Source organism: Lactuca virosa, chromosome 1 (genome assembly GCF_052849685.1).
Source record: "Lactuca virosa cultivar CGN04683 chromosome 1, Lactuca_virosa_CGN04683_v6, whole genome shotgun sequence".
NCBI lineage: Eukaryota > Viridiplantae > Streptophyta > Magnoliopsida > Asterales > Asteraceae > Lactuca > Lactuca virosa.
Genome location: NC_136426.1, coordinates 8021605 through 8038957, shown reverse-complemented (window position 1 = coordinate 8038957; position 17353 = coordinate 8021605). Strand labels below are relative to the sequence as shown.

Sequence of the window (17353 nt, the reverse complement as noted above, 5' to 3'; positions counted from 1 at the left end):
GTTCGGCTAACGACCCTCCACCAGTCAAGGAAGCGGTGGGTGAGAGTGGACACCCATTAAACTGCCATTTTATAGGCAGTAACCTTATACCCCCCTTATAGACCGGCTTTGTGAATGAGGCCTACTAATGGTAAGATTGACTTTATCTTATATATATCTATATAATTAAAATTATAATAATAGTATAAGAGTTGAATTTTAAACTTTTAAAATTCTAAGGTCTAGTTTGGAATTAAAGTATACATGGGGGGTAACTTTACAAATTCCAAAACTTGAGGACAAGTTTTGAAACCTTTCAAAACTCTTGGATTTTTCATAACTTATGAGTTTAATTAAGGTTTAATGAAAAAAAAAAAAAATTCAAGTTCCATAACTTGAGGACAAGTTATGGAAGACATTAAATCATTTAATGATGACATTAAAAATAGTGACTCTTCTATTTTCATAACCTATGAGACTTAATGACACTTTAAAAAGAAAAACTCTTCACTTTCCATAACTTGAGGACAAGTTATGGAGTACATAAAAACCATTAAGATCAAATATTCCAATTAACACAATAATCAAATAATTTTTCTATGATCTAGATTAAACTCATAAGTAAAGATAATTCACATCAACAATTTTCAAGAAATTAGATAATCATATAAACTAATACAAATCTTGAAACTTTGACAATTATCCTTTGAAGACTCTTGGAATTCATAACCTAAAGAGTTAATAAATGAGACATTTCACATCCATAACTTATGGAAGTTTCAAAACTCTTAAGATCATAACTTTAAAAAAAACACTTTTGAGTTCCAAAATTTTATGACAAAATTTGTAACTCCTTAAAACCATTTAGATCAAACTTTTAAAAAAAATAAAATAATCATATCATTCTATCTTTTAATAAATTGACCTAATTCAACTCTTGTAGTAAAGCGACTCAAATTTTATAAATAATTAGTTTTTCATAAAATCAAGTAATTATCAGAAAATTTGACAAACTTCATGTTTTTTTTTCTTTTTTTTTTCCTTCAACTTGAAAAAAAAATACATTTGCATCAAATATAATAGAAAACAACCCATGGCTCTGATACCACTGTTGGATTTTGGTATAATACAACATCCTATGGTGCACATACAACCCTAAATACCTTGGATCTATGTTTTCACTAATTATACATGCAAATGGTTTCCAAGGTATTAAACCTATAACTAGCATGCATTTGACATAAACCATATAATATACTAGTTAGGGAAACATACCTTTTATGTGGCTTGAAGTCTTGATGTATTTGGCCTTAAGAGCTTAGCACCAATAGTATGAAATGCCTCAAATGGAATCACAACACACCTAGGACAAAGGTGGCTCTTGAGAGAGAATTCCATGCACCAAAACACCTCCATATTTCCTCTAAGAAAAGAAGTGGTGATTTTGGCTATGGAGTAACCTATTTATATGTAGGATTCCAAGGGTCATGGGTATAACCCATAATCCATACCCATGGGTTTTATGATCCATGGTTCATGTGGCCCAACTCTTTATGTATCCATACATAAACTTGGTCCAACATGGATCATAAGCCCAACACATATAAATATAACTAATTATCATAATTAGTCCCCATAGATTTAATTAGTCTCTTTTGATCACTAAATTAATTCCAAATTAATTCTTGATCGATACTAATTAAAACATATGATTTCATATTAATATATTATAACTTATAATATATTAATAAACCATAAATAACCTTCTCTCAAAAGTTCATCCTAACAAATTGTCCTGATGATATGCAACCCAAATGGACCATGGTACTCTCGGGTCAAGTACATACCAATAATAGTTATGGGCTTAGACATCTAATCCAACAGGTTAGCACCCCAGAATGGCTTGACACGGGTAGGTCAGCACCCCAGAATGGCTTGACATGGGTAGGACGGGCTCCCCAGAATTGCCCGGTAGTATGTATGCTATGTGATTGTATGGTATGTGGTATGATGGGGGAACTCACTAAGCTTTGTGCTTACAGTTTCAGTTTTGGTTTCAGGTACCTCTTCTTCCAAGGGGAAGGAGTCGGCGGTGTAGCAGCGCATCACACATACACACATGATTTCCGCTTAGTGTTTTCTGGGATTGTACTCTGATATTTCGTTACTTCAGATGATTTGGTTTGAGACATGATATTATGGTTTTATGTATTGACATGATCTTGGCAATGTTTTGATGAATTGATTTATAAACCACTTAATTAAAAACGAAATTTTTGGCCTCAAATTTTGGGATGTTACAAGGGAGGTAGGGCTAGGGTGTTCATATACCAAAAGGTACATCCATATGCATGAAAACAGATGTCCAATGACCCTGCTTTCATCTTTGTAGGAATTTAACTGGGGAAATTTCTTGCAAGAGTATGCGAAAAGACTGGTATAATTCATCATTATCTTCATATTTTTTTTATGTTTTTATAATTAGAAAGCACTATTAAATAGAATAAATCGAGTACCTTCTCATATGAGATAAGCATGCCACTCCAAAGTGTAATTGTTTCACTAATCTTGATTTCGACTTTTTTGTGCAATTCAAAATGAGGAGGCATCAATAGATGATTTGATAGAACTTGTGGAACAAACTGTTGCTTTTCACATGAAGGTATGGACTCAGATTCTTTTTTTCATCTGTTCCTTTCTTTTGCAAACAACTTTTTCACATGAGGATCTTCCCTTAAAATGCAGTACCCTCCATCAGGGCCAAGTGGGAGGGGTAAACTTGGTAATCGTGTGACTTCTGGGCCACTTGCAAATGAGTCTGCTGAAACATCATCATTCTCCCCATTGATTGGAACAATTTTTATGAAGCTGTTATATCATATTACAACCCCGTTGAGGTAATTTGATCTTGCTTGCAGCTCCACCTTCATATTTTATGCTAAAAAAACAATATTGATATGGCTTTCAGGGTCGACATGTACTAGTTTATGATATTAGTACAACAAATGAGACATGAGAGTGGGTTAATCTTGCAGAGATAATTGATACTTGATGCAAATATCACCAGAGGATAATGGAATGAGTAGACCTGTTAGACGTGATAATGGTCCAGGTGGAGGTGGAGGGTTGCCTAAAAGTCAAGCAGCAACAGCAGCAAGAAAAGATTTTCCACCATCACAAAATGGCAATGGAAAGAAAGGCCTAGACAATATTCAGTTAACTTACACTGATACTCTAATAAAAGAGGTAAATTGCGGATAACTCATTGTATTCTATTTACAAGAAACAAATTTTAACATTCATGTCATATGCGTGCAACACATGTTGAGAGGGTATTTGGGTCTACTTGTGAAGCATGTGGACAACAAACATAATAAAAGAGCATGTATGTACTTAACAGGTTCAACAAGGTAAACTACCAAACTAAATGAATCATGTTTCTAAACATCATGTCGCCTATTTATTGTTTGAAACTTCGAGTTTCAGTTTCATAAATCATTTTTCTATACATGTGTACTTGGTTTGCATTTCATGGTCATTGGAAAGTATAATCTGATAGAAATAGTTTATTATGCTTTGTATGTTTCAGGTGTGAATGTGGTGATGCAATTTAGTTTTCTTGAACACACCATACCCTTTGGATACTTTAAGAGACTAGTGCACTTATCAAATTGTATGAAACTTTTAAAAAATTTCAAATTATGTTGTATGTTTTGGTAAACAGTTGTATAAGATATTCAAATGTTTTGATATTATTTTATGATATTTTAACATTTTTTTAGTTAAATATACTGTTTTTGCTCTTTTGTGTTTGAGAAAACTGGAAAATAAACAAAAAATAGCAGCTGAATGTAAATTCTGTACAATATCTATGGAGACGACATTTTGTTGCTATAGATCTAGCTGTGGGGACGACATGTCGTCCCTATAGATGCTGCAATGGAGACGACAACCAAGGACCAACAACAACGATATCTCGTCTCTAAAAGGTACCTATGGCGACGATATCTATTGCGACGCCAAAAACGATATGTTGTGACAGGGCTATAGCGACGAAGGCTATAGAGACGACTTGTCGTCACAGCAACCTATAGGGACGACTTTCTAACCTATAGAGACGACATTTTTCGTCCCTATAGGTCCCGTTTCTTGTAGTGAGATTTGTCAAAGCACTATATCTTTAATAAGAAAAATTCTGAAAATACAATGTCATTATAAAAAAAATCGAAATTTGATGATGTAATACACAAACAAATAAAACTATATTGCTATTTTTTAGGTTGATCTCTTTATTTTTTGCAATATTGCCAACTCAAAATTATATATTGATTGCCCATTATCATCACCTGTTTATTTATATATAATTATGACTAAACTGCATAAATGGTCTCTATGGTTTGCTCAAAATTACCACTTTGGTCCAAAAAAGTTTGGACTAGCACAAGAGGTCCAAACTTTTCATTTTGTTGCGAGTTTGGTCCAATTTGCTATGAACTTTTTCATAATGACGAATTTGCCCTTGCTTTTTTCTTTTTCAAATTCTTTATTATTTAAAGATTTTTTCTGATTAAAAGAAAAATAAAAAAGAAAATTTTTCTTTTTTATTTTATTTTTATAATTTTTTAAATGAAAAGCAAGGGCAAATCCCTCTCTCTATCTCTCTCTCTTTTCTCTCTCTCTCTCTCACACACACACACACACTGGCCACCATCCAACATCATTCCCCTTTAATCCGCAGTCCAACATCACCACCCTTGAAACAAACTTCGACCGCCGGCCAACAACACCGCCAATATCACCGATACCAAATCTAATGACACTAAATGAAAACGTTCATAAACAAAGGTTGGATCGTTGAGGGAGAAGGAGACACGACGAACAGATCCGCTGCAACTCGACCACCTCATCCTGCCGACCACCGTTTTCGGACCACTACCATTTGATGGATCACTGTCATCTGTCGGACCACCGCCACCTGTCGGCCTATCCTAGTCACCGGAGACCACCCCTACCCATCTCTTTCTCTCTCTCTCTCTCTCTCTCTCTCTTCACAAAACCATCTCCATCTTCATGATTTTCAGAAAACGAAAATACCACGACTACCACTAACTTCTAGTGACTGATTCTGGCAGAGAGGGTTCCGACCACCACCATTTATTTCCCACTGGATCAACATCACATCTCCCTTCGCATCACATGTGCCTTCTGGAACACCACCATCTCGTCGTCCTCCCTCCCAAACGACCGCCGCAAACCCTAGTAGTGGTGGCTCTGAAAACCCTAGTTTTGGCGGCGGCTTATGGTTCCAGGTACACGGTGGTGGTGCTCGAGATCTGCAAGAAACAGATGTCTTGGTCGGAGAAAGAAATAGAGGTTGTGGAAGTGGTTTCTTGTAGGCGAAGGGCGGCTGCAGCGATGAACAGATTAGGCAAAAATAACGTTCCGAAAATGGTGAGATAGATAGATCAAGAAGATCATAAATGTGGCGTCGGACCTCCCTCCACTGCCGGCTTTTCTCTCTTCTCTTGGTAAACAACCAACGAACCGAACCAAATCTACTCTACTGGGACAACGAACATGATGTTTCAAACGTTAGCGGCACATCGGAGATAGAAAGATGGCGGTAGTGTTGTAACCCCTATATGTAGCTCATCTGATTTTGAAACCCTAAAATGAAGACATCTCTGTTTGTTTCTTCGTCTTCTGGTCTGTTTGGTGGTTGGAGAGATGGTCGATGGTGTTTCCGGTGAAAATGATATGGTGGCTGGCAGTTTTATCCGGCAAGAATGGCAGGTGGGCGGCGATGTAGTAATAGTGGGGAAGAAGAAAACGAGAGAGAGAGAGAGAGAGATTTATTTTTATTTTTATTTTCTTGTTTTTTTTAATTTGAAAATCAGAAACAAATAATAATAATAAAAAAAAGAAAATCATATTAATAGGAGCAAATTCGTCATTATGAAAAAGTTCATAGCAAATTGGACCAAACTTGCAACAAAATGAAAACTTTGGACCTCTGGTTCTAGTCCAAACCTTTTTGGACCAAAGTGGCAATTTTGAGCAAACCACAAGGACCATTTGTGCAGTTTAGTCTATAATTATATGTAAATACTAAATACTAAAGGACCACTTTTGACAAAACTGCAAATTTGGTCCTTGTGGTTTGCAAAAACCTTTGGATGGGGTCCAAAAAGTTTTCAGCTTGCACCGAATGTCAAAAATCAAGGTTTTTCATTGTTTTTGGTCCAAAAAAACTTGAAAAGTCGAGTTTACCCTTTTTATTCCTTTTTTCTATTTTCTTTATTTATTTTGGTATTTAAATAATTAAAAATAGAAAATAAAATAAACCTCACAACGCCTCCCTCCCCCCTCTCTCTATGTGTGTGTGTGTCTATGTGAGAGAGAGAGAGGGGGAGAGGTTGTGGGGTTTATTTTATTTTCTATTTTTAATTATTTAAATACCAAAATAAATAAAGAAAATAGAAAAAAGAAATGAAAAAGGGTAAAATCGACTTTTCAAGTTTTTTTGGACCAAAAACAATGAAAAACCTTGATTTTGGACCTGCGGTGCAAGCTGTAAACTTTTTGGACCCCATCTAAAGATTTTTGCAAACCACAAGGATCAAATTTGTAGTTTTGTCACCACTTTTTTAACTAGTTCTATAATATTAATAAAAACAACTCCGTAAAGGTAAAATAACTCTCTAAAGGGTTAAAAACATCCAAGGGTTTGTTTTCCAATTTTTAGGTGAAATATGTGGCTCCAATTTTGAGAATAAACTAAGATGACAAGGTACTTATTAGGGTATACAGTATATTTTATATCCTACACACTAGTATATTTTATACGCTACATACTAAGGGCATGGTGGTGGTATGACATCTCACCACGACGTATACACCATACTTAGGTGTTGTTTGTTTTTTTGAAGCAAAAATCAATAAAGTCTGCGGACCACCTTTGCAACTCTCTGCAATAGAAGAGGTGGATCAAACGGCTGCAGACTGTAATAAGAAACGTGTTTGTTTTTTTAACATCTGAATGCTGCTGCAGATATTAAAAAATTAAAATAAACTGATTTTATAATCTGAAAATAGTTTTTTAATACCGAAAATTTAATAATGTATGACATTTCGGCAAAAATTTATGATATTTCAGCAAAAAATAATGATATTTTAACAAAAAATAAAGATATTTTAACATAAAATAATGATATTTCATCAACAAATTATTATTATTCAATATACAAAAAAGAAAAATAAATCAACAAGAATAAATAAAAAAAAACGAAAAAAAATGTGAAATAAGATTTCAACAATATATAATCAATATTTTAGCAAGGCAAAAAGAAGAAGAAGTTGGAAGAGGTAGGAAGAGGCAAAACAAGTGCTGCACCAAAAAGAACACGCGCAGAAGTTTTTTAATCCGAAAACTTCTGAAAAAAACAAACAGCTGCGAAATAAAAAAAGTGTTGCGCGTGTGCTTCGCCGCGCAGCAATAAGATGTCTAAAGAGTTTTTTTTCCAAAAAACAAACAACACCTTAAGGACATGATGGTGATGTGACCGTCAATGGGTGTGAAAGGAGATAGGCTCTATCATAATCAACCCTCTTTCTCCCTCCTCTCTTCAATAGGGAGAGGTGATGCTGATGCGGCCACACCATATGGTATGTACACGATTTCTTTAGTTAGGTAAATAAACTAAAAATTGAAAATGTATCTTTCAGTAAATGGTTGATGGTTTATGTCTTATAATGAAAAAAAAAACTAATGAAAAAAAAAACTGATTTAAAAGTACGATTAAATGATATGTGTTAGCGGTTTTAAAAAAATAATAAAAAAATAACAACAAAATAATTATTAATATGGGAGAAACTATATAGGATGATAGTAATACTAATACAAAGTAAGTAATCAAGTAACATATTACAGTCGTCGTGAATATGAAGACGTCAATGCTTACGTTGTACAACTTTGAAACGCATAAATTAATTACATGTTCCAAGCACCCGAACCCTAAGATCGAAGTAGCACTTCCTTGATCAAGTTGTCTATGTTCAACAAAGATGACATGGATTCAGCCTTTTCCTTCCAAACTTCAGCCATTTTCTTCATATCTTTACCTTTTTCTTCATCCATTAAAATATTCACAAGCTTTTCAACCTGTCTTCTGTCGACAGCACTATCTATCTCCATCCCAATGCCCCATTGATTACAGCTATACCAACAATTTGTCTGTTGTTCAGCAAAGAATGGCCAGCAAATCATCGGAACTCCACTCGATATACTCTCCAAGGTGGAATTCCACCCGCTATGTGTCAGAAATCCTCCGATTGATGGGTGATTTAGAACTTTTTCCTGAGGGCACCAACTTGCTAATAACCCCCTGCCGCTCGTCGCATCCAGGAACTCCGGTGGCAGCATGGGGGAGTCTCCGGAGACAAGGTCTGGTCGGATAACCCACAAAAAGGTCCGATTAGTGTTAGCAAGTCCCCATGAAAACTCAACTAGTTGCTGGGGTGTCATCACGGCTATGCTTCCAAAATTCACGTAAACAACCGAATTAGATTCTTTGGAGTCCAGCCATTCCAGACATTCGGCCTCTTCTTTCCAGAGACTTGAACCCAATAACTCCAAATCCTTGTTCTTCAAATTGCTTTCGAGGGTATGTAAAGGCCCAATTGAGTACACACGCGGATAGATCGAAGAGAGCTCCTTTAACACGTCGTGCTCTAGGTCCTCGAAAGTGTTGAGTATGATGGCGGAAGCTCGTTTGGCTCTTGTAGTTTCTCGTATTACAAAGTTGACCATGATATCGTCTGGATCTGTAGTTCTAAGGAAATTTGGCATGTCTTTCAATCTTATGCCTTTCATGCTAGGTATGCAATCAACGACTGTATCCAAGTACCCATTTGTTAAGTCCGCAGAATCTGCATGTTTATAAAAGAAAATTTAAAAACCAAAAGTAAACTTCCTAAAAGTACTAGCAATAGAAAGAATTTGTGAAAGTGGTATTAAGGAGGTAAATTCATATGATGCATAACCTTTTAGTGGAGTGAATCCCTTTTCTCTTAGAGTGCTATAGTGTACATAGGCCAAAAAGCCACAAGCACTAGTTGTCCAAAACAAAACTTCTGGTATTCCCAATTCATCAGCTGCATCAAGTGTGAAGCTCATTGCACCATCAGAAACTATACAGCTCACTGGAGGTGTGGTGCTGGTATTATTGAGTTTAAAGAGAAGCTTCTTGAAAGGTTCAAGAGACGTTTCAGAGGTGGACTTGCATAAAGAGGGAATGTCTTGGGTGGCATCTAAGTTTTCCGGTGGCGGAAGGCCATCCGGAATGGTCTCAAATTTGAAGGAAGGGTGGCGGCTGAGAGTGGCTGAGCCCTGTGACTTGAGGAGGCGTTGGTGGTTGAATTCAGTGTTGACAAAGGTGATATGGAAGCCTTTGGAATGGAGGATCTTGGCTAGTTTTAGCATGGGATTAATGTGGCCTTGTGCTGGAAAGGGTATGCACACTGCATGAGGTTTAACAATGGATCCCATGATTGTATGTTTGAAATGTTTCTTGTCTGGACAATTTGTGTCTTAGGTGCCTTCTATGTGTAGGGTTTTATAGGACGCAAATTAAAATAAAACTAAGACATGAAAACACAAAATCGATTTGCATCACCGAAAAATGAACAGTTTAGCAGTTCAATAAAATATAGTTAAATTATTCAACTTTGGTCAAAGTCGAATCCCATCATCTCGACCATAAGGATACAGCTGACAAAGTATCCAAAGTCAAACGAGATTTGCCCTCTAAGGTCTAAATAGCTCTACCATATAACTCCCTTAACACAAAACTATATGGGACACGAGTAATACAAATTATTGAAGCATATACAAAACTATAACGTGATAAAATTGAACCATGCATAGTATTTCCGTATACAAAACAATAATACAAATTAATGAACCATAGTATTTCCGTATACAAGACTATAAGGCCAAACCAACTAACTAATACTCCAGCGGATAATATTTAAAATAATACGAGTTGAAGGCCCGACCATGCACGTGGAAGCGAAACGAAATTTGAATACGTAATTAAACATCGTTGCAAGATATGATTGGACCTTATCCGCAATAGAGGCAGAATCGACTTTCAAGAAGATGAACTCTGCTACGTGGTAATTAAATACAGGCACAACGTTGTCAATGTAATTGTGTGTGTATTTATTCACCGGCAGTAATTAATACAATATTAAATATTAAATGACGTTGATATAAAATTTAAATGCAAATTGTTAAGGCCGGTACTTACGATTTAGATATTCTCAAATATTATCATTATTATATATATATATATATATATATATATATATATATATATATATATATATATATATATATATATATATATATATATAGGGTTAAGTTATTTTATTTTTACTAACTATTGTGTGTCAGAATGCACAGATCTGGACCACCGGATGGAATAGAATCAAAGGTAATTATCTGAGAGTCTATGATATTACAATAGGGTAACATGCACCATATAATCATACAATTTTCAACATAAGGGTATTTTGGTCAATTTACCTATATTAAAAAAGGAAATTTCCGGACTTTAAGGGATAATTAATTCTTTTATTTTTAAAAATTTGAATATTTTAAATTAATTCAGATTTAAAAATCCGATTTTATTCTGTCAGAATGACAGAATGCCAACCATAAACTAGTAAATATACTTTTGATTTTATTCTTGCAGAATACATTTCCAATGCAGTTATATTTGATAATTGACCTGATTTAAGAACAAGATATTATTCATATACATCCAACTTGGGTTTATGATTTTATTCTTAATATACATTCGAAATTAAATACAAATTCGTACATATTCTTAAAGACTAATATCCTTATACATTTAAATATAGTTATACATATTCTAACAGAATATCATCAAATATGAATAAAATTGTTAAAAAATAGCATTCTTGAATATACAATTATTGAACAAATACACTTGATCCTCTTTAATGGTCAATATAATCAACTTGATCTTCACATATATACTTGTTGTTGAACTCGATTCCAAATATTTCTCTTGTATGATTAATATTGAATTCATTCTCCATGTAATTCTGAAAGAATAAGATACATTACTCATTAGTATTACTAGTTAAACAAATATAATTGTTGTTAACAAACATTCTCAAAGACATTATAACAGAATGCATTTATAGAAATAAATTCTAATAGAATACATTACAGAATACACTTAAATCATAGTCTTTTCTTCTATATGCATAAATATTCTAAAAAGCATGTATAAATGTATTCTGTCAGAATTACTAGCAACACATGTTTTATGTAATATTTATATTCTCATAGAATGAAAGTTGTGAATTGCACCAAAACCGATAAGTAAAAATTGAAGAAAATGCACAAACTAATGAGTAAGTGCAGAAAAAATAACAAGTTTTAGACATGATAGCTCATACAAAATTCAATGCTTAGGTTGAATTGGAACTTAAGCACTGGAATCCAAGATTTCATTCTAATAGAATTGGAATTCGAGATTCCATTGTGGCAGAATTACCCTCATCATATTAGATACCAAGGCCTTCTATGACAATTTTTCGATAATCAACTTACCCAAACAACACTTACAGCCATTAGGCACACGAATGTGAAGTAATTTTTCCTCCCTTCACAATTATTCAACCACTGCACAAGAAATACTTTAGAATCTGTTCAACAGTTTATTATATTATTATATACCTGCCTACGAAAGCTATGGAAGAATCTGTTCAATCCACCTTGAAACCTGTTGCAAATCATACCGTTGTTGATATGTTGAATCCACGTTATTATTACTCCCGCCATTATCACCACTTCCATCATACCTGTTGCAAATCATACCGTTGTTGATATGTTGAGTGGTTTACAGTGACGCTACCTTACTGGTGGTTGTGGGTGGCAATTCGGTGGCTGTGGGCGGCGACCGGCAACGATGAACTTGTCTTCTTAAGTAACATCCTGTGCGTCATCAAGATGGTTGTTGGAGTAATGGAGCTCCATCAGTGTGTGTATGTGTGTAATTTGGGGAAGAACACAATCACGTAAGAGAGAGAGAGAGAGAGAGAGAGAGAGAGAAATATTTTCTTTTATTTTTTATATTTTTTAGTTAATCAAGCTCTCTGATTCGTGATAATCGGTATTCGACCTAGGTCGAAGAACACCCGAGTATTCAATTATAGTAGTTACAGGTGCTTGTAAGAAACGAATTATCGGAAACGGAGAAGACGACATCGCTCTCGGTGAAGAACTGCTACTGCTTATCCTCCGCATCGTCGGTGATGTGGGGTTTGATGAATTCGGACTATTAGTCGCATGATTATCAGAACTCGTAGGATCAACGCTAACACATGTTGTTTCCATCAATCGATGCATACAAACCCTTCTCTGATTGTACCTTTTAGATGCTCAATCCACAAATTCCCCAAAAAGAAAAATACTTACGATGATGTAGAAGAAAACAAAGAGAAAAACGTCAAATGGATTGGAGGTGACAAGGGTTAGATAGCAATCTTGACATGTAAATATGAGAATTTATGTTAATTTAACGAGTCAATAACCAGATAAATGGGGGAAATGGCTTCAAGAATCGCTCTAAACAGAATTAGAGTATCGAATTCTAGGGTTTTTTTTGGTTTTGTTTTGAATCGATATGAAAGCTCCAACTCGATTCAGGAATGAAACGAAACGAAATGGTGCATTTGAAACGATACTGAGTACGATTTAGGGCTAATGCTCTAAATTTATCTTTGATTCTTGAGTGAAATTAGGAATATTAATTATCTTCCATAATTAACTATGCAAATATTACTATAATACCCTTAACTGATTTATTTAATTATTTATTTTTTCCTAAATTCCTATTGGTGCATTCATGCACACAATAGTTGTTAAAAACATTTGAACCTATCTCTCTCTCTCTCTCTCTCTCTATATATATATATATATATATATATATATATATATATATATATATATATATATACACAAACACACAACAAGAAAATGCACCTTTAGGGATGACAAAATGCGTCGCAAATAGTCAAGATTGTCGCCCCTAAAGGTATTAGGGACGACATGTCGTCTCAATTGGGTCGCCGCAAATACCTCGTGACAAAATTGCAAGAATGGTCCTTGTGGTATGTCTAAAAATGCTACCTTGGGCCAAACAGGTTTGGACTAGCACCAATAGTCCAAAAGTTATCATTTTATTGCGGTTTTGGTCCAAAACAGTTTAAAAAATCTAAAGTTGACGGATTTGCCATTTTCCATTTGTTTTTTGCTTTTCTTTTTGTTATTTAATTATTTTATAACTAAAAAATATAAAAATAAAAGAAAATATTTCTCTCTCTCTCTCTCTCTCTCTCTCTCTCAAGATAACAGCCAACATACCCTCTCTTCTATCATCTTCCTTACCGAGCTCTCCATCAAAAACACATCAGAATCTTTGCTATTTTTCCTCCAAATCAAAACCCACTTCCATATTCATCCCTTTCCCCTAAGAATAAGAACAAAATAACTCAAAGTCAGAAACCCTACAAGTTGAAGCAGAAAAAGATGAATCAATCATCGACCCAATTCATCAATTCTTCAAATTACAAACATCTTCTCAAAAGCTAGACCCTCACCTCGAAGGAAAATTCACTCTCCAGAAAAACCGTCACTCTTCCAAGCACCTTTCGTCCTTTCCCCTACCATCACTAACACTGAACCCGAACAACCTGAATCTGAAATAGAACAACACGAAACCCAAATTATCAATATTGCAGAATCTGAAACCGGATATGAAGGATATGAAGAAAGCTTTGGCGGCTTCTGCTGATTCGTTCCACATCAACAATCAACAACGGTGGTTCCATAACAGCAGCGTCGGTGGTGGCAGGGGTTGCTCCAACGGCTTCTGCTGCTTTGTTCCTTGCTGTTCCAACGAGCTCAACGAGAGGGAGGGCAGGGAGGTGAGAGCTTTCAAAATAGAAATTTGGGTTTGATTTTATAGATGAAACTTTTGTTCACACCTTCTTTGATTTGCCTATTTCAGATGGATATTAAGAAAGTTGGGTTTGATTTTATAGATGAAGGTGAAGAAATCTAGGTCAAAATAAAATTTGGGTTCGATTGGGGAAGAGAGATTGGCATGAAGGAAAGAGATGGGGAGGTGGCGAGAGGGTGGTTTACAGTGACGTGAAAGATGGTGATCAACAAGAAATCAAGAATAGAAGGGAGGAGTTGTGAGTGGTTTACAGTGACGCTACCTTACTGGTGGTTGTGGGTGGCAATTCGGTGGCTGTGGGCGGCGACCGGCAACGATGAACTTGTCTTCTTAAGTAACATCCTGTGCGTCATCAAGATGGTTGTTGGAGTAATGGAGCTCCATCAGTGTGTGTATGTGTGTAATTTGGGGAAGAACACAATCACGTAAGAGAGAGAGAGAGAGAGGGAGAGAGAGAGAAATATTTTCTTTTATTTTTTATATTTTTTAGTTAATCAAGCTCTCTGATTCGTGATAATCGGTATTCGACCTAGGTCGAAGAACACCCGAGTATTCAATTATAGTAGTTACAGGTGCTTGTAAGAAACGAATTATCGGAAACGGAGAAGACGACATCGCTCTCGGTGAAGAACTGCTACTGCTTATCCTCCGCATCGTCGGTGATGTGGGGTTTGATGAATTCGGACTATTAGTCGCATGATTATCAGAACTCGTAGGATCAACGCTAACACATGTTGTTTCCATCAATCGATGCATACAAACCCTTCTCTGATTGTACCTTTTAGATGCTCAATCCACAAATTCCCCAAAAAGAAAAATACTTACGATGATGTAGAAGAAAACAAAGAGAAAAACGTCAAATGGATTGGAGGTGACAAGGGTTAGATAGCAATCTTGACATGTAAATATGAGAATTTATGTTAATTTAACGAGTCAATAACCAGATAAATGGGGGAAATGGCTTCAAGAATCGCTCTAAACAGAATTAGAGTATCGAATTCTAGGGTTTTTTTGGTTTTGTTTTGAATCGATATGAAAGCTCCAACTCGATTCAGGAATGAAACGAAACGAAATGGTGCATTTGAAACGATACTGAGTACGATTTAGGGCTAATGCTCTAAATTTATCTTTGATTCTTGAGTGAAATCAGGAATATTAATTATCTTCCATAATTAACTATGCAAATATTACTATAATACCCTTAACTGATTTATTTAATTATTTATTTTTTCCTAAATTCCTATTGGTGCATTCATGCACACAATAGTTGTTAAAAACATTTGAACCTATCTCTCTCTCTCTCTCTCTCTCTCTCTATATATATATATATATATATATATATATATATATATATATATACACAAACACACAACAAGAAAATGCACCTTTAGGGATGACAAAATGCGTCGCAAATAGTCAAGATTGTCGCCCCTAAAGGTATTAGGGACGACATGTCGTCTCACTTGGGTCGCCGCAAATACCTCGTGACAAAATTGCAAGAATGGTCCTTGTGGTATGTCTAAAAATGCTACCTTGGGCCAAACAGGTTTGGACTAGCACCAATAGTCCAAAAGTTATCATTTTGTTGCGGTTTTGGTCCAAAACAGTTTAAAAAATCTAAAGTTGACGGATTTGCCATTTTCCATTTGTTTTTTGCTTTTCTTTTTGTTATTTAATTATTTTATAACTAAAAAATATAAAAATAAAAGAAAATATTTCTCTCTCTCTCTCTCTCTCTCTCAAGATAACAGCCAACATACCCTCTCTTCTATCATCTTCCTTACCGAGCTCTCCATCAAAAACACATCAGAATCTTTGCTATTTTTCCTCCAAATCAAAACCCACTTCCATCTTCATCCCTTTCCCCTAAGAACAAGAACAAAATAACTCAAAGTCAGAAACCCTACAAGTTGAAGCAGAAAAAGATGAATCAATCATCGACCCAATTCATCAATTCTTCAAATTACAAACATCTTCTCAAAAGCTAGACCCTCACCTCGAAGGAAAATTCACTCTCCAGAAAAACCGTCACTCTTCCAAGCACCTTTCGTCCTTTCCCCTACCATCACTAACACTGAACCCGAACAACCTGAATCTGAAATAGAACAACACGAAACCCAAATTATCAATATTGCAGAATCTGAAACCGGATATGAAGGATATGAAGAAAGCTTTGGCGGCTTCTGCTGATTCGTTCCACATCAACAATCAACAACGGTGGTTCCATAACAACAGCGTCGGTGGTGGCAGGGGTTGCTCCAACGGCTTCTGCTGCTTTGTTCCTTGCTGTTCCAACGAGCTCAACGAGAGGGAGGGCAGGGAGGTGAGAGCTTTCAAAATAGAAATTTGGGTTTGATTTTATAGATGAAACTTTTGTTCACACCTTCTTTGATTTGCCTATTTCAGATGGATATTAAGAAAGTTGGGTTTGATTTTATAGATGAAGGTGAAGAAATCTAGGTCAAAATAAAATTTGGGTTCGATTGGGGAAGAGAGATTGGCATGAAGGAAAGAGATGGGGAGGTGGCGAGAGGGTGGTTTACAGTGACGTGAAAGATGGTGATCAACAAGAAATCAAGAATAGAAGGGAGGAGTTGTGAGTGGTTTACAGTGACGCTACCTTACTGGTGGTTGTGGGTGGCAATTCGGTGGCTGTGGGCGGCGACCGGCAACGATGAACTTGTCTTCTTAAGTAACATCCTGTGCGTCATCAAGATGGTTGTTGGAGTAATGGAGCTCCATCAGTGTGTGTATGTGTGTAATTTGGGGAAGAACACAATCACGTAAGAGAGAGAGAGAGAGAGAGAGAGAAATATTTTCTTTTATTTTTTATATTTTTTAGTTAATCAAGCTCTCTGATTCGTGATAATCGGTATTCGACCTAGGTCGAAGAACACCCGAGTATTCAATTATAGTAGTTACAGGTGCTTGTAAGAAACGAATTATCGGAAACGGAGAAGACGACATCGCTCTCGGTGAAGAACTGCTACTGCTTATCCTCCGCATCGTCGGTGATGTGGGGTTTGATGAATTCGGACTATTAGTCGCATGATTATCAGAACTCGTAGGATCAACGCTAACACATGTTGTTTCCATCAATCGATGCATACAAACCCTTCTCTGATTGTACCTTTTAGATGCTCAATCCACAAATTCCCCAAAAAGAAAAATACTTACGATGATGTAGAAGAAAACAAAGAGAAAAACGTCAAATGGATTGGAGGTGACAAGGGTTAGATAGCAATCTTGACATGTAAATATGAGAATTTATGTTAATTTAACGAGTCAATAACCAGATAAATGGGGGAAATGGC

At 35.7% G+C, this 17353-nt stretch overlaps 1 protein-coding gene across 1 annotated transcript; it reads right to left on the bottom strand.

The window, feature by feature from the left end:
• Positions 1-7889: 7889 nt before the first annotated feature.
• On the bottom strand, positions 7890-9619 carry LOC145132246 (7-deoxyloganetin glucosyltransferase-like). The gene is made up of 2 exons (XM_079066965.1): positions 9022-9619; positions 7890-8907 (listed from the first exon to the last, which is right to left on the bottom strand). The coding sequence occupies exons 1-2, from the start codon at positions 9524-9526 to the stop codon at positions 7994-7996; spliced, it is 1419 nt and encodes a 472-aa protein (XP_078923091.1). The 5' UTR covers positions 9527-9619; the 3' UTR covers positions 7890-7993.
• Between the last annotated feature and the right edge of the window lie 7734 nt (positions 9620-17353).

Bases quoted from the DNA above. Each gene is read 5' to 3' on its own strand.
- LOC145132246 (XM_079066965.1), bottom strand. From the start codon at position 9,526: ATGGGATCCATTGTTAAACCTCATGCAGTGTGCATACCCTTTCCAGCA. The intron at 8,908-9,021 runs GTTATGCATCAT...ATAAACATGCAG, and splicing joins GGGATTCACTCCACTAAAAG to ATTCTGCGGACTTAACAAAT.